Below are 19,349 nucleotides of genomic sequence, written 5' to 3'. Positions count from 1 at the left end.
ACCGAAAACGTTTGTCCCCTTAATGCAGTTTGGGCCAAAACCCATCATGTTAAAGAACAAAGGGTATCGTTCATCCTTTATATTGTTTGGCCTCAAAATGTTAAATCATAGTTTGTTCCAGACATAAAATTAATGTAAATACTTTTTCAAAATAAAAGCAAAATGAAATGTCTGAACACTGAATATAAATGTGTGCATGTGAACTAACATCAATCACCTGGAGACCCCTCTGGTTTATCATGTGACCCACAGTCACAGTGGACGAGTAACTTTTTACTGCAGTAACTCTAATCATGTAAGTGCTCTTGCAGGATGTACTTTTATAGTTTAATTATTTAACTGCTCTCAAAAATAGAAGGAAAAAAACAACCATTGCAAAGGTTTATTTTAAAAAAATCTAAATAATTCCCAGCAGATACAGAACAGAACATTTTTATGAAACTCAATTTAATATAAATAACTACGAAGTTTGAGTATTGAGTAAAAAAGCTGCCAGTTAATGATAAAACTGTCTACATGAACATGTCAGAGAGCTGTGACCTGTAAGCGCTGTACGACCTGAGGAGAGAGTAATCCCGCTTAAAGGTCAAATCTGCAGTTTGGACTCCGGCTGAGATCCTGCGAGCCTCAAAATCCTCTCTCAGTTTCTCAGGTGGAAGAAAACTGATTTTACTCACTTTATTTTAGCTTAAACTCACGATCATTGCTGGAAATCCACCGCAGGAGTGTTTGTGTGCAGCCTGTAGTGTTTGGCACCATAAAAAGCCTGACGCGCTGAGTGACTATGAAGTATACGTGAGCCTATAGCGCCCTCTGCTGGGCTCAGTAAGACCTGGAAGCAGGTTATTCTGATATTGACAAGTTAAACAACCATTTATTTATATGATAATTATTTGTGTAATTTATTAAAACCCACAAGAACAGTCACTACTAAAATAAGTTTAATTTTATAATAAATGCATCACTTTTTAACAGTTGAATAAATACTTTTATATAACCCATAAAGTTAATTAATTTCCAATATTTCTAAGGCACTAAAGAGTTCATGTGTTTACGTTAAACTGTGTGAATCACCTAACACAGTAAAAAATAGTTACAGTAACAGTTTCGAAAGGTTTCTGAAGCTTCCCATGCAATCAAATGTACATATTTGTGCTTTTTCTTCTGGATTTCAAGGTTAATTATCATTTTATTTTAGCTAAAACTGTGACGTCTGTCTTATGCATCAGCGTTGTGAAAGGGATGGGTCCAAACTTTTGCGCCTGTGTGGATTAATTTGCATTTTAAGTAATTTTGCCAGAGAGACTGGAAATGAAATACCAGACCTGTGTCACTGTTACTGTCTAAACTCCATGACACAAATTTATATTCATATTTCCTTCAGTTATATTATATTAAGGCACTAAACATGTAGGACTGCTCCCTTTAAGGTGCAAACTTGTAAAATCACCTGTTGGTACTGGGATGGACGCGGTTTATAGGCTAACATTTTCTAATCCGCATGTTTGTGTCTTTATTCTGTCCTATGGTCGTTTTTCTTCTTTGTTTAATGGCTTTTCATCTGTAACCAGCGCTACAAAGACATATAAACACTACTTGTTTTTCTCACTCGCTGATAAATATCCCCCCTAATCATTTTATCAGTTCAGCATCAGAGAGGAACAGACTTACCCTGAATGTGACTCACAGCTAGTCAGTGATCAGAGCTTCTTCCTGTTTGTCACTTTGTTTACTGGTTTCCATGCTGACCAGTTTCAGGCATCGCTGGCTGCTCCAGTACAAAAGAAAGTCTTTCTTCCCTCTCAGAGGATTATCAGCAGGCTGAGGTTGGTTTTGTTCAGTTTAGCTAAAGTGAGAAGTAAAAACAGTGGATGAAGGTCCTGCTGTCTCTTCTTTGTCCACTAGGTGTCAGTAATAATCTGTGACAGTTTTCATTTCTGTAACGAAAATGTTTCGTTTTCATCTTTTATTCTACTTTTTAAATTTCGCCAATGAAACCAGAACTTTTAATGACACATTAAATACAAATTATTTGTTTTAATGCGAATGTAAAGTTATTAAATAAATGCAGAAATATCAGGAGATTTTCAGTAAAGTATCTACAAACCATAATATTTGAGGAGTTTATATAATATGCAGATTTTCTTAGACAATATTGAACATTTATTTCCTGTTTAGTGAACAAGTGTTTTGTGATATTTCAGTCAATCTGCATTTTCACTCCTATTAGCAGTGGTGGAAAAGACATAAATACGAATATGAAACACAGTGCTGTGCAAAAGTCTTGAGCTGCCAATGATGTTTTTATACTTAGCTGGGATAATGAGAAACAGGTGCAAGCATACATGGAGATACAGCATATAAAGCAAAAACAGAGTTTGTCAATATTTGATATGACCGCCTTTATTCTTTAAACACCGTCTGAACTTTATCTCTGTAAACAGTCTTCAGGAATCGTTCCCGTAGTTGATTTGTAATCACGTTCTCTTGTAATTCAGTTAACCTCAGCCTTCACCCCTCATTCAAAATGAGCTGCCCTTTCACTGAGAGTATTTATGATGAAGCTTCAGTGAACAGTAGCTGGACCAGCTGAAGGGTCGGGTGCGTCTCTCAGGCCCCTTGCAGCATTTTTCCCAGTCTCTTATGGACATGACTTTCAGATACTTTCCATCTACTGTCGATAGTTTTTTTTTAGGCCTGATACTTTTTCTTCTTTTGTCCTTCACTTGTCCAGTTTGCTCAGACAAATGCTGCGATATGCCAAGTTTTTGGCTGTTGGAGCAGAAATACTATTTTATGTCTGTCAAACTGTTATATTTGGCATTTTTCATAGATTCAACTAAGAAATTGGGAACAAAGGATGTGTTTCTGTGACAGGCTGAAACAAAGTGTCTACAGATACAGTTAAGTGGCTTAAACAAAAAAAAAACATTCCTCTGAAAATAGTCAGATGGATGGAGTGGACTTACTGGCCCTGTGATTGGCTGGTGGTCCATCCTCACCCTCCAAAACTTTGGAGAATTATTGCTCAAGACCGCTTTAAAGAATTACAAGAATATCTGACAAAAAATTATGGTTGCTGGTGTCAGTATGTCAGTAATTTACTGAAAATTTTACTTTAAACTTTGTATTTTATAACTGAAATATCAAACATATAACTTTACTTGTAAAATTACAGAGTAAAAGGTTGTTAAACGCAGTAATAGTATAAGTAGATTGAGAGCGGAGGACTTGAGGTGCTGAATTATTTCTTGCAGACGATGTGATATCTCGGCCGCTCAGACTTGAAGCAGCTCTGTTTTTGTTGTATAAGAAGTTTGATCATTAATATTCAGAACCAGCAGCAGAGAAACATCAGTGGAAATGTTAGAAATGAGTCACAGCTTCTCAGCTTTTTTTAAAATGTCCACATCGTTTTATAAAAGCATCTCTGCAGGTCTCGTTGGAGAGGTTTGTGCTCTACTTTCTTCTGTGATTCTCTCTCTGTCAGGACGTCACGCTGGACAAGCACAAAACTCTCATCTGAACTTCCTGATCATTCACTGGAAACTCACTGAGGAAGTTGCACATCATGGATTAATGTGGAAGTTTAAAATAGATGCAAAGATTTAAATTATAAGGCTGCCTCGACCTCCTCCTCTAACCTCCACCCACTCAGCTTCACATCCTCACTTCTCCCTGATCAGCTGTTACCTCTGAAAGACTCTCCGAAGCACAAGCTGACTCGGTTTGGCCAGCCAGCCCTAATGCCTTAATAATTAATGTTTTAATACATTTAAAATAAACTTTCTGCATCTGAGGTTTCAGTTTATCCATCGCTGATGTAGTTTTCTTGCATAAAAAGTCTCTCCTCATAAAGTCCGAAAGAGTAAAAGTAATGATAGAAAGAAAAATATGTATAAAAATGAATAAATAAAATTTACACAGAGTCATTTCAATGTGACAACATAAGCTGTAAACATATCAATAACAATAACTTCACACCGTTACGCTCCCTTAGCTGTAGTCACCTGGCCGTGGCATATTCTGCGACCTGTAGATCCACAACACAGATCCAGCTGCCATCCATCATCTGGATCTCAGGATCACTGAGATCCAGATGATGGATGGGATCTCCTCCACATGTCTCATCCGGATCTGGTCAAGTGTGTGATTCAGCAAAAGAGCCGAGGTTTGTGCCGGCAGAGCGGTGACGTATTTGGAAAAGAGCTGCAGGTCCACGTGCTGCAAGGTGAAGGTGATGGAGGGGCGATGATGTCAGAGGACACAGAGAACAGGTGTGCTCTTACACTGTGTGTTGATCTGCAGACAGTGATCTTTACATATGTGTGCATGTTTATTTATTTTCAAGACATTTGACATCATATCATCTGTTTCACATTAACAGTAACACATTTACACTTTTATGAAACCTCTTCTCCTGCTTTGCTCTTGTTTTTTCATCCTAATGACGCTTTAATCTATTAGCCTACTTTTTTATGCAATACACTCTTACTCAACATATTATGAAATTATTGCTTGCATATTTTTACATAACTCTGCATCCTCCTTTTCTGCTCATTTTCGCCTGTTATTAATACTAATTTCATGCTGTGACACAGTTTTCTTTTCCTCCTTCTCCTTGATGGATTAATTAAAGATTCAAATGAAGTCATCTCCACGCTGATTAGATGAAACTGAACTGAATTGAAGCCACAAGGGTTTAGATCTTCATACTAGCTGAAACTGTCAGTTTAAATTCTTAAACTATGGTCTGAAAATGGTTCTAACTGGACTACATTTAACATGTGAGCATGAAAACAATCATAACTCATAATCATAACACCAAAAATATCTAAATAAAACCCATCCTTATTGAATGTAAGTGCTGTGTTGTTGCTTCCTATTTTCTCCTCTGAGACTCGTTTGTATTCCCCTTCGGTCTGACGGTCGTCTTCCTGTCCGTCCGTGGCTGGACTTTTGAGCTGGCCAATGATTGCTGATGTCATCCCCCAGACTTCCTGTATCCAACACAACCATGCTCCTTAACCCAAGTCTTCTCTACCACCTCATTTTACAACACGTGGTTTGTTTGCGTGGCTGTTTCTGGGTCTTTTTCATTGTCACGCATGATTCCTCTGTATCGATATCATGTTCTTTTAGTGCTTAAGGACACGTATGTGAATTTTAACTGAATTTAAATGTGGATACTGAGTTTCCTCATTTGTGTTCTTGTACTAGAGTACAGAAATAGCTCCACAACTTTTTATGATTATTAGTTTTGCTTAAATAAAAGCCTAAAATGGGCAACACAGGTACCAGTGTAATTTTCCATAAAAGCATCTTATTTGGTTGTTCTGCCTTTAGCGAGAAAGACTAAAGAGACTGACCTCATTAATTTGATTTTACTCCTTGTGAAATTCCACATCAGTAAATGCAAGTTCTCATGAGGGAAACACAACATGTGGCTACAAGCTGCTCTTTGCATAGAAATAAAGCTTTAAAAATGGGCATTGTTTTTAATGTCTTTATTTAATGTCACTGTAACTCGCGCATCTTTTTTTTAATGTCATGCTTGTATCTGTTATGATCTGTTTATTTTGTACACTATCATTTAAAGAGCTTTATTCTGTATTCAGTACCTCTTTTTATAAAATTAAAGAGAAAAAAAAATAAGGAAATGCATTCGGTTTTGGAGTCTGCCTCCAGTGGCCATTAGAGGAACTGCTGTTTTTGGCTTCATTTATCAGGAGGAGGATTCTACGGAGCCCCGCAGGGGACATGGGAGAAAAAAAATATTAAGACGGACTTTTGCGAGATCTCGCAAACGTTTTAGCCGCATTCTTCGGAAGCCGGCTCGAAGCCGACCGGGAGGTCGAGGCACGATGTGCCGGGAAAGTGGTGTTCCTCCCGGCTGTAGTAGGTCTCGACCTCCCGTTAGCTTCGAGCTAACGGAAAGAATGCGGCTAAAACTTTTGCGAGATCTCGCAAAAGTCCGTCTTAATTTTTTTTAATCGCATGGCCCCTGCGGGGCTCCGTAGGATTCTGCTTGAAAACATCTACAAATCTCCTTTTTTCAGATGGTCATATTTCTTATTTATAATTGTAATTGTTCATTTTTTTAATACTACACTGTAAATATTGTTCTTGTTTTCGTATTTATGTTGTTATTGTTGGTCTTCACCGAGGTTTAAGTGCCGGATGTGCGGCAATGATAATAAAAACCCTTGAGTCCTTAGGGGTCACTTCCATCTCACCCTATCCCAGCATCATCCTCTGTCACACCGATCCTCTGCATGTCCTCCTTAACTCCTTCCATAAGTCTTCTCTGAGTCTTCCTCATTTCCAGCTGCCTGGCAGCTCCTTCTTCTTTTTTTCCCATATATCCACTAAACCATCTCAGCTTTGCCTCTGATAGTCTCCTCGAGTCATGTCATCCCCGTTTCTTTTATCTTTTACCCAGAATAATCTGCAGGTAAATTAAAACCTCATGTCAGACCGTCTTTGAGCCTTTTTGCCAGTAATGTAAATTGATGGAAATGCCTTCCTGTTGTTTGCTGTCTCTGGAAGCATCCGGTGTATTTCATGAGTCCATTATGCTCGGGCATGAATTAGTGCCAGCAGCAGCTGAGCAGCAGGACCACAATAAAAGGCTGAATTATTCCTGACAGTGAGACTAATGGCAGTATTTTTCTGGCCTCACAAATTCAGTATAACTAAATTTCACTTACAGAGATGGATTAGCTGTTTGTTTACTGAGGCTTGAAGTGCAGCAGCTCCCGCAGAGCGGTGAGCAGTCCACTAATCAAGCAGATAAATTAATAAACATCTAAGTTTCTGTTTCTGCTGAACTTCACTGGAGGAAAATATCAAAGCTGGCCTTGGCAAACGCACATGACAGCAGGCTGACGTGGCACAGAGAGGGCGACGTGTGCAGAGTTTCACCTTAAATAACACAAAATCCTCTAGTTTGGTGCCAGAAAACAGCACTTGGCATACCGAGTTAACCAAAAAGGACAAAAAAGGCTGCAGACTGGTCAGTGAGAGCAGCTTTTACTAAACAGCAACAGCCAGATTTGGATATGTAGAAGTGATTCGAAGTAAAGTACAGGTGATACGTCCCATTCTCTACCCAAACATTTCCAAAACCATCAGATATGTTTACAGCTCATAACCCTGTATCATATTTGATTTGTGAGTTTTTGTGAGTTTTTCAGACGTCTACATTGTCAGTGTGATTTATGCACCTGTGCTGAGGAAGGCCGACTCATCCTGAGTACATGATGTCAGTCAAGACCATGAGACCCATAGAAAACTGCAGATTTGGGTCCAGTTTGGATCAAACACCCACTGCTATCTGGAGCAATGCTCAGTAAACAACTATCCACTTCACTGGTTAAATTGTAGGGAAAATATATTAAAAGTGGGATATCTGCTCTTGTGAGTTAATTTTATAATACTTTACATTCTTACATGGACAAGAAATTGGCTGTATCCCAATTCAGGGTCTGCAGCCTTAAAGGCCGCATTTTAAGGCCGATTACATCACTGCGACGCGACGAAGGATGTCCCAATTCAAAGGCTGCTCGAAATGCGGCCCTCAAATGCGTCCTTCATTTCCCTGAATTTCAAGGACGTGGCGGTGTAGACTTCGTGGCCCAACATATCCCAGAATGCATAGCGCGGCGGTGGGTGTGGATAATTTTGCCGAAAAAAAACGACGGATGAGGGGCGCCCGAAGAGTAAACTTTAAGTAAGTACTGAATATTATGTCGCTTATTTATGTGCAAATGTTTAATAACGAAGAACATTAAAACATTACTGTTGGCCACATGTCGGCAAAGTTGTGTGACATTAGTGACGTTTGTACTAACTTGGTTTTAAAGCCTTTACTTTAAAATATACGCCGTTCAATAGCTGAGCTTAATCAGAGAATGATCAAAACTCATGTAGAAACAAACAAACAAATGAACAAAAGATTTTCTCCTTCATTTCTGTCAAACAAAGCTGTATGAAACGTTTCCAGCTGTTAGTATTATGGTTGCTAGGCAACCTGGGCAGCGCAACGGAGGCTAGACCGTCCCATTTCACAAGCCTCGCACTTCCGGCCTTAGCGGTCTTTAAGTACGCGGCCCTTGAGGATCGTTGAGACTGCGTACTTTAAGGCTGCAGACCCTGAATTGGGATACAGACATTATTTTTGTTGGCGACTGGCAAATAACAAAATGGTGCATTAGCGCCACCAGCTGGTATGGAAAAGGTCGTGTTTCCAATCAGCACATCTGCTTTATAATTGTTTGGCTAGACCAAGTAACACACAAGGGGTAAACACACTAAAAAAAGATCATGACTAAATAGACAACTAAGCCAACTAAACCCCAAATCACCCCCATGACATGGAGCAGATGGTTTGACCCAATAAGGTGGCTTCAGGATTTAAGGGGTCTCAGGTAACTCACAGGTGTTCCCTTTGTGCTGTTTGGGAGAGTCTGCACCTCCAGCCACTTCTGCAACGCTGTGGTAAGTTTTTTAAAATTTAGTTGTTTGTGTGAATCTGTAAATGTGTTTTGTATTTTCTGGGAGGTGGGCTCACTAAAAGGCAAATTTTCTAACTGCTCAAGTGTCTGATTGCAAATGAAGTGCATCTGTGTGGGTAGATGATGTGTTGGGCTTAATTTGTTCTCGTGGGCTTGTGTGGCTATACCTATAAGTTATGAACAGTCATATCTGACTCTTTTATCCCTGCAGGTGAAGCACTTCATGGAGGATTCTCTCCCTGATGGTACCTCTTCTCGTTGCCGTCTTTAACCTTTCTGATGCTTGATTGGCTCGCAGATAAAACCAGAGGGGGACCTGGTTTTACACTGTAAATGATGAGCTCAGCTTCAAAGAGGGTGAGGGACTGAATATCAGTGTATAAATTGGGGACTAGCGGCTCTTATATCTCTGACTCTTTGTGCTTCTGTACAGACTCCAAGCCCTGAAGACGGTTGGTGTAAAATGGACGAAAAGACGAGAAAGATTTCTACTACAGTGAAATGCAGACTCCAGCGTAAGAGGCTAAGTGCTGATTATCAAGTAGAAATGTACTGGCTGTAAACTGTGGTTTGTTAGAGGCTGAGGCTTGTGATTGTGTTCAGGTGGTTCACAGAACAGCAGTTGCAGCGCTGCAGAGGAGCTCCTGAAGACCAAACATGGGAGAGTTTGCTCTGAGGATGCTGGAACTTCACTGGAAACTTCTGCATTTGTCAAGTGAGTTTAAAAACTAAAGCCTCAATGGTTTAACAGATCCTGGTTTGATGCATCACACTGGTTTCTTCCCACAGATGGCGTCCATGGTGCAGGCGATGGGCTAGCACATCAAGGTAGCTTAAAGCAGGACAAGGCCCCGGTGATGCTTTAACAAGACCTGCACATACAACTCCAGGTCCACTGGCTCTCAAAGGGCTATTGTCTGCATTTCAGACTTCCCCAGGAGGCTGGGTCAGTGCAGCTTCTATCTACAAAGGAGCAGAGATGGGCGCTTCCTGAACCTCCCACACAGGAACCGCCATGTTATCATTCAGGGTGCCGTCATGGCGTTTTATCAGATGATCGCGTGTTACATACAAGGTGTTTTCTGGTATCGGTAACTTGAAGTGCCTTCCTCAGCCAGGAGATGAGGTTTGGAGCTCGAAGTATAGCACTTAGTACTCTCCAACTACTCCGTGGTTGGTTTCATGCACTTACCGAGTCCTCTCAGGTTAGGATTAGGCTCATATTCCTCTTTGGTTAGGATATTTTTATACAAATTTTATATTTTTTTACCACTACATATCGCTCTAGGTTGGGTTAGTCTCGACTCTTCCTTTATCGAACAAACGCACTTACCGAGTCCTCTTTGATTAGGATTAGGCTCTTATTCCTCTTTGGTTAGGATTTAGGCACTTAACCAGATCCTTAGGATTTGGCTCTCCAGACCCCTCCTTGGCTGGCATGAGGAACTCCAGATTCCTCCATGGTTGGTGTTACTCTGCTGCTACAAGACACTTTGTATGTAACTGAGATACCAGCGGCTTTAAAACTGCTTTGATGGCTCCAGAAAGAGACTATGCTAGAAATGCCAGACCTGTCTCAAAGCTTGTGGAATCATTTGTGGCCATGTTTTGACTAATAAATAATTTTACACCTCTAATCTGCTTGTGATTCCTGGAGTTTACTAAGGTGACTGGTTCTAAAACAAAGATCACAAATCAGTCCAGCTCAACTTCTAGAACTTGTGGCTCAATTACATAGATGGATGTCAGAGCTGGGTCTGTTACCTGTTGGTGAAACTTAAACCTACTTAACTGGTCTCCTCCCACCAGGGTTTGCTTTGTCAGTTTTCTGCTGCTCTTCTTTAATAAGGGGATCTTAGTCTCTCTATGAGAACCTCTAATGATGGCGAACTGGTTTCACTTTAAACAGGCAGTTGTAGTGAACTTGAAAAACTAAACTGCCTCAACCTGCAACTTAAAAGGGTTTTTATATATGGTGCATAAATTTCCACTGTACACAATGAGGCTGGAAGTCCAGGCTGAGTGCACATATGTAAGGCTAATGCACAGCCCCACCACTAGTGTAGTTTTGTGAGCTGTCTTAAACCTAAAAGTAATGCTTTGGTAGTTGCTTCCAATAAGTTTGCCTGTCAGTGCCATTTGCAACACTCGGGTTATCTTTTCCTCTAAAGGAGTGTAAAACCTTTAGACATTAGGTCAATGTGCTACTAAAATCTGAAGCTGCAATTTTCTACAAGTAAGCAGAGTAGGGGAGGAACGAAAACCGTTCAGTTATTTTTGGGTTGAAGTTGTACAACTGAAGTTTTCTCAGATTTGACTGGTTCTAAACTAATGTTGAATTAAATGGTTTTGATTTCCGTCTCTTTAACTTAACATTTTGTTTCATGGTGGCGATCGTGGCTCAAGAGTTGGGAGGTCGCCTTGTAATTGGAAGGTTGCCAGTTCGAGCCCCGGCTTGGACAGTCTCGGTCGTTGTGTCCTTGGGCAAGACACTTCACCCGTTGCCTACTGGTGGTGACCAGAGGGCCCGGTGGCGCCAGTGTCCGGCAGCCTCGCCTCTGTCAGTGTGCCCCAGGGTGGCTGTGGCTACAATGTAGCTGCCATCACCTGTGGATGACTGGATGTGTAAAGCGCTTTGGGGTCCTTAGGGACTAGTAAAGCGCTACACAAATACAGGCCATTTACCATTTAGTTTCAATCATCTAGACATCTAAATGTTTTTAGATTTCGTCAACTACATCTAAAAGTATTTCAAATATAGTGTGTATACGTCTGCACTTGGGAGGCTTCCCCTGAAAGCATCTTGCACAACATCAAATGCAAAATATGTCCAAGTGTCTATTCTTTATGAGAAACAGGAAGCTAGTTATAGTTTCTAACCTTACTGCACAAGGAGCTTACTCCTGATTGGATTACTTCCAAATCGCCTTTCTACACCACCCTACAAAATATTTTCATCTCATTCTTATTCGCTGACTGAAGTGTCAGAACATTTTTTAGTTATCGTCTTGTTTTTGTCAGCAAAAAAAAAAGCCATTGATGAAAACTACAACAAAAATCATAGGTCAGCAAAACTTACACTGCTCTATACTTCCTGTTTTTCTTCATTCGGGTCCTTTCAACATTATTTAAACAGAAGCTTCAGAAAAAACATCTAAATTCAGTCTGAGGCTGCTGAGCGATGAGACTTGGGCTGTGGGTGAATAGTCCAAATAGTCACTTTCCAATAGACAGCAGATGTTATTTATGACTTTTTTTGTTTTTTGCTATGAAATTGTCCATAATTTAATACGAAGCATAAATTTTATCACAGCAGCATCTTCAGACGTCAGATGTGGGTTTACAGCCTGATGTTCAATGAACAAAAAATATCCTTTTTTCATCCAAAGGTTGTGGAATTGTTTCATTACAGCAGCTAAAAATGAAAAGCAAACAAAAATGAATTAAATGAATAAAGGGGGATGTGGTTCAGTTATATGAAACACAATGTTACCAAACAAACATAAGAAACCTACTTAACTGATCCTGCAGCCTTCCTTATACATATACTCCAGGTACCTCTCATCCTCTGCACCCACACTCCCCACAAGCAGGTGGTAGTAATACACCTAACTGCCAAAAGGAAGAGGAGGAGGAGAAGAAGAAGCAGCCACGCCCTTTCATGCCACCTGCAAAGGTCTTTATCCCTACCATGACCTCACAGATCACTGGTAACTCACAGAAACAAAGAATGTAATAATTTCTGTGTAACCCTGCAGGCTGAAAGCGTGTGCCTCATCTAAACAGGTTAAAAGCATGATGGTAAAAGTTTGACTTTGAGTGGCTGTAAATGAAATGAACCTGTGCAGGTAGGTGACCATGTGTGGCTGCCGCCATGACAGTCAGTGACTTTTGTCTGTTTAGCTGATTCTTCATGCGGACTGTTTGAGCTATGGTATTTTTCCTTTAACTGTCGTTTCTATTTTAAGCTTCCAACTAAGTTTGTCCACTCATGTTCTTGGGTTTTTAAATCAATCTGCCCACTGGTTTGGGTTAATGGTTTAATTTACAAAGATTTAGCCCCCATTTAACCTCTAAACCTTAACGAAAAAGCAGAAAGAGCTGGAAAAAAAAGTTTAAGACGTGCAGCGATTGACGCAGGAGTATGAAGAGCATTTTAAAACTCTGCAAATTACTGAATTTAAAAGCTATGATATGGGTTGTTTTTTTTTATTTGTTTTTTTGAGGTTTTCATTGGAGATTTTCCTCTAATAACAGACTTGTCTACCTTGTGCTGACCACCATGCCATCCTCTAATCAATGATTTTCATTTGCATTTTTCCATTCAAATATCTTAATTATTTACAGCAGGTCTCCCAGACATGGATTAATGGGAAATGGGTGGAAACATATGTGAACATACAGTATATAAAGCAAAACCAGTTTATACATTTTGGTTGGTTTGACCACCATTGTTCTTCAGCACGGCCTAAACTCTGTTGGGCAGCCTTCTGGTAATTTATTTTTCATGTGTAGTTCTCCGGGCTTCTTGAAGGACATTCAAAGCTCTTCTTTGGGTGTTTCTGCCTTTTCTTCTGGTCTCTGTCAATGATGTTGAGGTCTGAGAGTTTGTGTTCCTCTATCAGAGTGTGCTTTTACCACATTAGTGGTGTGTTTGTGATCACTGTCATGCTGATCCCAGCTGCTTTATAAAGTGGCCACACTGCACACAATGCTGAGATATGCTTTTAGGAATCACTTGTTCAATTCACAGAATTGAGAGACAAAAGCCAACAATTAAATGACTCTAAGCTCTGTGGCAATGAGAAATTAAAACGGGAAGAAACCTCTGGCAGAACCAGGCTCATGGAAGGGCAGCGATCTGCCTCAACCGGTTGGGGGATAAGGGAGAAGAAAGCGAAGGGAGAACCAGGTGTGAAAATATAATTTTATGCCTGTCAAACTGTGTTAATAGATCAGCTAAAGAAATAGGAACAAATTGTGCTTTTCAGACAGGCGGCTGGTAACAAAGTTCCTAAAGATGTAATTTGAAATTGGTTCCTTCCTTCCTATTGAGTTAGGAGGCTTTTTATACTTGAATGATTCATAGGGTTAGCATTAAGTGGCTTAGCAAACAATAAAACTTTCCTTTGAAACTGGTAAAAGAAAGGACTGGAAGTGAGTGTAAAAGCAGCCAATGTCAAAAGACAAACTTTGAAAAACCTTCAGAAAGCCTGAAGAACCTATTGCTCAAGACCGCTTTAAAAGTTATAAGAAAGTCTGAGTGCTTTGAAGACAATATAAAGAAATGCAGCTGGGCTTTTATCGAGGACTGTTTACTGGAGACCTTTCTCTGATTGAGCCGCTTCTTCTGTTCGCAGTCTTCTAAACCTTTCAGACGCTTGAGCCCCTCCCAATGGAAGCCAGAGGAAAGTTTGACTTTAGTGCAGTAACAGATGATGAGCTGGGCTTCAAACAGGGCGACATAGTCAAGGTCAGTGCGTAACTTTACTCAGCTGTACACAGTTTTCATTAGTGCTGTTGTGCTTGTCTTCATAGTAAAGGTCGTGCCTCAGCACTACAAGCAACCCATTTAACAGGCACAGCTTTTACTTTGAAGGCAAACTCTCTCCTTTACCAGTTTGTGTGGCAATCTTCAGTTTCACTGAAGAGTAGTTGGTGAGTATTTGCAGGTAAGTTGCAATGGAGGTGCCAACCTGTGGGTTACTACAACAACCTGCTAGCAACCAAAGCAACTCAGTGAAGAGCTCTATACCTCTTTGTGACCAATTCCACCCAGTGACTACGAACAACCACTGGTCAGTATGTACGACTCGTTGTTTTTTTAGGGGTTTTCATCAGCTGGTAGTAGGGATGCAACGATACCAATTTTTTCAAACCGATACGATACCGATACTTAGATCTGAGTACTTGCCAATACAGAGTACGATACTTCTACCACACACACACACACAAATACAATTAATTGGAAGACAGGTTTTATTATATTCCCTGCTGATAAAAAAAATAAAATCTTAATAAAAATGACCACAAAAAAATTTCAAGTGAAAAATAAGCACTTCTCTTAAATTATTGCAGAGTCTCCACATTGTAATTTTACAAAATATCACTGAACTATTGGCACTGTCTCGAGCTTTCAGAATAATAAATAAACACTTCTGTTTGGAATAAAATAAATACAAATTAGGTTTGAGAATAAAATAAACTTTTAAATTATTGCCGAGTGTCCATATTGTAAACAAACAAACAAAAGAATTATTATTAAATAAATAATAAAATATAAAAAATTATAAAATAAATAATAAATAAAATGATAATTGCCCCCCCTAGTGGCCAATCTAAAAAACTACAACAGAAATGACAAGCCACCCTCTGATTAATGAAATAATTTAGTATCGGTTCATGGTATCGGTTAACTTTTACGAGTATGAGTACACACATTTTACAGTATCGGCCCCGATACCAGTGTCGGTGCATCCCTAGCTGGTAGTATTTTTTTTTTTTTTTTTTTTTTTTTTTTTTAAAAACTACCTACTCAGCCAGGGTTCCAAGTGAGGTGAGTTGAGCTGAAAATGTGCCGTCAGCAAACTGCATGCCGCTGATTGGTCAGAGTGACATCACTGGATTAGCCATGAGAGCGCCTCATTCACGACTTTTGAAACCCCATCCATCCTGATATCCATCCATACTTTTGAAACCTGGCAATGAAAATGGCTGCACACAGTCAACAGGTACACCATCACATGGTACGCATTCCCTCAGTTACTATGTTGTTCATTTCACATGTCATGGGAATTTTGAGCCGGGTTGCTATAACAACACCACCAACACAGAGGTGGTAATTTAGCTGTAATGGAAAATGACCAAACGCCAAGTTGAGGTGAGTAGGTGCTAGTGGGAAAAGAGGCATTAAATTCTAACTCTACATTCCTCCCATCTTTTTATATACAGTCGATGTATGTTGCATGTTTGAAACCATGCCAATCGCCACCTGCTGGCCAATAAAGAGTTCAGGTGACTTTCATTTCTACAGGATACCTCCAGTCTGTCCCAGCATCTCAGTCTAAACTGTGGTTTTGTTTCTTTTCTTGTGTTATTTTTCATCATGTTCTGTTCTGCTTAGCTTGTGACTCACAATTTCCCCTTTATTGCAACCGATGATAATAACCGCTTTCCCTGCTTTCATCACAGCAATCGGACGTCCCTCCCACAGATGCCCGACTGTGTTAAATTTAAAAACTGTCTGGGATGTTGTCTCAATATGTGGGTTGATGGACGGGAGGTTAAAATGCGATGCAGTCCAATATAAATAAGAAATCTGATACTCCTGTATGAAGTTTTATCTTTTCGCATCTGGACAGATTATACGTTATGACAACATCTGGTGTAAAGCAGAGATGAATGGAGAGGAGGGGCTTGTGCCACGTAACTTCCTTGACATTCATTTTCCAAGGTAAGAAACAGATGAACAATAATCCGCTGCAAAAGCAGAAATCCTTTTCATTCTGTGTGCAAACCATTTAAAATGACTACGAAGCAGGAATGAAGATGCCCAAAAGTCAGCTGCACATTCCTTCAGTAACAGGAATGTACCTGAAAAGTCTCTACGTTTTCACACTTTTGAGCTTAGAATTTCATTTAAGGTCTTAAAAAGCCCAAATATAGATGTTAAAATCATACAGGAAAGGCCCAAAGGCAGGATAGTTTTGCTTTTACAACACTGGCTGGTAGGTGTGTGTACTTGCATGTTTGATGCATCAGATAGTCATGAGCACGGGACCCGTTTCTGCAGATGGTTTCAGGAGGATGCCACTCGTGGAGAAGCAGTGGAGTTCCTGATGAACAAACACATGGGAGAGTTTGTGATCCGAGGGTGTCGGACCAGCCCAGGAAACTTCTGCATTTCTGTCAAGTGAGTCTCCCAACTAAGTGTTACACACATTACATTGTACCTGATCATTTAGACCTTTTTATTGCCTTAAAAGGGAGAAATAAGAAAGTTCATTAGGCGTTTATGATAAGGTCACACTGGGGGAAATGGTGGTAATAAAGAAAATGATTCTGTTTGCTATGAACTGCCACTCGCAGTTTCCATCTTCAAATTCATTTCTGATACGTCAAGACGGTGTTAAAATGGAAATAAAACTGAGTCAGTCTGCTATTACTCTGCAATTGAATGGGGTCAAATTGGCCGTTGTGTGCAATCTGGTTCATATAATATGGTGATTAACTTTGATAAACTGGCAAAAATCTCATGTCTGTTGCAGTCTGCACACACACAAATTGACTTGAACTACTTCCATTCAGTGTCCAGCCAGAACTCTCTAATAAGGATGTATAATTATGAAATGTGTTTTTAATGTTGTGAGACAGACTTAAAGCTCATAAATTCTCAATAATTTTTTATTTTCAGTTCAAAGACATTTTTGTTTGTTTCAGTTGTTCTAAAGAGGTTATGCAGTCAAATGTCAACCATTCACCCAAGCCCCAATAAGCCAGTTCTTTTCCTCTTAGCATTTTACTAGCATCCTTTTTATTTGCGTTTCTGTCACTTAATTGAAACTAGGTTTGAAATAACGTTAAGTATAATAAACTTGGTGTGAGTGATTTATAGTAAAGTTATTCTGACTCTTAAATCTGTTCTCAGGTATGAGCAGGGCATGATGCATTACAGATTGCTGAGGGACAAGAGAGGTCATTACTTCCTGTGGAGGGAAAAATTCACCTCCCTGAACAAACTGGTGGACTTCTACAAAACCAACTCAATCTCCAAAAGCAGGATAATCTACCTCAACGTCAGTGGGATCCTGGACCAAGGCGGCCCCTCCGATGCTCAGCCAGTAAGATATGATTGCTTTTATTGAAAACCTCAGATTAAAGAGCGGTTTATGACAACAAGCAAGTTACGAGGCATGCTGTTTCAGGCAGTTTCACTTATATAGTCCCAGAACATCAGTTGTCTCAAGGTGCTTTAAATTTTAAGGTAAAGACCAGTCGATACCCTATGAGGAGCACTTACAGGATGGAAGAACTCCCTTTAGATAGGAAGTGACATCCAACAAATGCACGTTCAGGGAGGGACCGCCGTCTAATGTGACCGACCAGCCAGTAACTGAGGGAAGACTGACAGATACAAGTTTCAGGCATCTCTCTTACTCCTTTCACTTAAAAGGGTGATGTCACATGTTAGTTGTTTTGTTTGCGCAGTGACAAGATAAAATGGTGCCGGCATATCACATCTCGCTTATTCAAATATTCCAGCGTTGCAGCTGTCAAGTCAATTCACTTCATGGAATTAACCTGAGAGGATGAGAGAGTCCGTGCACTTTCAAACTCGGTTAGCTTGCCTTTTGATTAATTAGATATTTTTGATAACTGTGCAAGCCTCATCAAGAAGGAAAGCTTCTGGGAGCTGGTTCCAGCAGAATCCATGCTGGATTTAAGCATCTGATTAGATACACTGTTGCTAAGATTTTTCAGGACGGAGTACAATAACCTTTGTCTCTACGACATTTCTGCAGTTTAACTATTTGGTGTGTATCATCTGGCTTCATGGATTGACAGAGCGGAGTATCATCTGCATAACAATGAAATGTGTGCTATGTATGCTACCTGAAGGCTGTGCCTCCCATTCTACTTTTGAAAAGTCTGGGTATCAAATTTAAATTTGTACTTGTGCATTAAGCAGCGCAGCATACGGCGTAGCCTACACAACTGGCTGACTCTCATCTGCATCTTCATGTGTAACAGTTGTTTTGGTCCATTCTTTTCCAACTCATTTGAAAATGTGTAAATATAAATGGTGCTTGTACCTGTTTAATGTCTTTTGGTGATAATACAGGAACAAGATCAGTTATTTTGGTTAAGTTTTAAGATTTTCTTCCTTCTTGACCATTTCATTTTGAAAATCAGTCGCATTGGAAATATTTGATTCCTAAGGCTACATTTGAAAGGGCTTCATTCATCAGTTGTCTGTTGGGTATTGATCAGTGTTTGTTTTTCCTCCCACAGATTATGTCTTGCTTTCGAGTGATGGCGGTGTGCGACTTCCCTGCTATACAAGACGACGAGCTTGGTTTCTCTCCAGGAGACGTCATTGAGGTGCTGGATATGTCTGATCCTTTTTGGTGGAAAGGGAAGCTGAAAGGAATTATTGGACTGTTTCCTGTAAATGCCACGAGACCACTGTGAGGAAATCCACCACTGATGCTTTTACTACACCTGCTTACATTCGGCCTGCAGGTGCACCTGCCCTCGATTAAGAGTATTAAAACTTAATGAAAAGCAGGCTTTTAGATAATATGCTGCACATCAGCCTTCAACCAGAGGAGTGAGTCAGTGCAGCTTTTTATCTACAAACGAGCAGAATAACAATGAATGTCTGCTCATGTTTTAACACATGGATGTATGCCCTACACACACATTTGTTTTTTACCTTTTAAATAAAACATTTTATGACCAAGATTACATCTGAACTCATTATGAGGGGAGAATTTTTTCACTTTTCTTATTATAAAGTTGCTTCCTGTCAAATCGATCCTGTGATATTCCCTGTTACTTATTTTCTCCGACGTCTTTAGTTGTATCCAGCTGATAGACTGTACATTGACGATGGAAATGGTTGGTGGTCTGAAAAGTGAATTCCTAAAGCTGCATTCTTTCTAATGGCCACCAGGAGGCAACACCTGTGTTTGGGGGGAAAAACAAAACCCTCTGGCTGTATTCTTTCTTCTGGCCCATCCATGTTTTCATGGTGGAAACAAAAACACAAAGGTTACAATGTGTTTGTTAAGTGATGATGTAACAGCCCTGTATTTATAGGTCCAAGCATCT

At 40.0% G+C, this 19,349-nt stretch overlaps 1 protein-coding gene and 1 long non-coding RNA gene across 6 annotated transcripts; both read left to right on the top strand.

Annotated features, from left to right (window-relative positions):
• The first annotated feature begins 8,391 nt into the window (after positions 1 to 8,391).
• On the top strand, positions 8,392 to 10,487 carry LOC146519508 (uncharacterized). The gene is made up of 5 exons (XR_014873883.1): positions 8,392 to 8,499; positions 8,728 to 8,873; positions 8,950 to 9,031; positions 9,120 to 9,231; positions 9,306 to 10,487. It is a non-coding gene; the product is annotated as an uncharacterized LOC146519508 (long non-coding RNA).
• Positions 10,488 to 12,088: 1,601 nt separating this feature from the next.
• On the top strand, positions 12,089 to 18,972 carry LOC146519507 (GRB2-related adaptor protein 2-like). 5 transcript variants are annotated; one of them, XM_085158107.1, is made up of 7 exons: positions 12,122 to 12,192; positions 12,275 to 12,364; positions 13,877 to 13,989; positions 15,878 to 15,969; positions 16,309 to 16,428; positions 17,164 to 17,356; positions 18,528 to 18,972. In XM_085158107.1, exons 3-7 carry the CDS (start codon positions 13,912 to 13,914, stop codon positions 18,705 to 18,707), a joined length of 663 nt encoding a protein of 220 aa, XP_085014233.1. In that variant the 5' UTR covers positions 12,122 to 12,192; positions 12,275 to 12,364; positions 13,877 to 13,911; the 3' UTR covers positions 18,708 to 18,972. The 5 variants fall into 5 exon arrangements, with proteins under 5 accessions (XP_085014236.1, XP_085014235.1, XP_085014233.1 ...); XM_085158108.1 differs by having other exon boundaries at positions 12,136 to 12,226; positions 12,303 to 12,364; XM_085158110.1 differs by lacking the exon at positions 12,275 to 12,364 and having other exon boundaries at positions 12,089 to 12,192.
• Positions 18,973 to 19,349: the final 377 nt, after the last annotated feature.

The sequence above is a fragment of the Neolamprologus multifasciatus genome, chromosome 4 (assembly GCF_963576455.1).
Source record: "Neolamprologus multifasciatus chromosome 4, fNeoMul1.2, whole genome shotgun sequence".
NCBI lineage: Eukaryota > Metazoa > Chordata > Actinopteri > Cichliformes > Cichlidae > Neolamprologus > Neolamprologus multifasciatus.
This window is presented reverse-complemented; position numbering and strand designations above follow the sequence as displayed.

What these genes read in the sequence shown, in the direction of transcription:
- LOC146519507 (XM_085158110.1), top strand. Translation starts at nt 13,912, where the DNA reads ATGGAAGCCAGAGGAAAGTTTGACTTTAGTGCAGTAACAGATGATGAG. An exon ending in AACAGGGCGACATAGTCAAG is followed by an intron (nt 13,990 to 15,877) that starts GTCAGTGCGTAA and finishes GCATCTGGACAG; the next exon opens with ATTATACGTTATGACAACAT. An exon ending in GCCCCTCCGATGCTCAGCCA is followed by an intron (nt 17,357 to 18,527) that starts GTAAGATATGAT and finishes TTCCTCCCACAG; the next exon opens with ATTATGTCTTGCTTTCGAGT.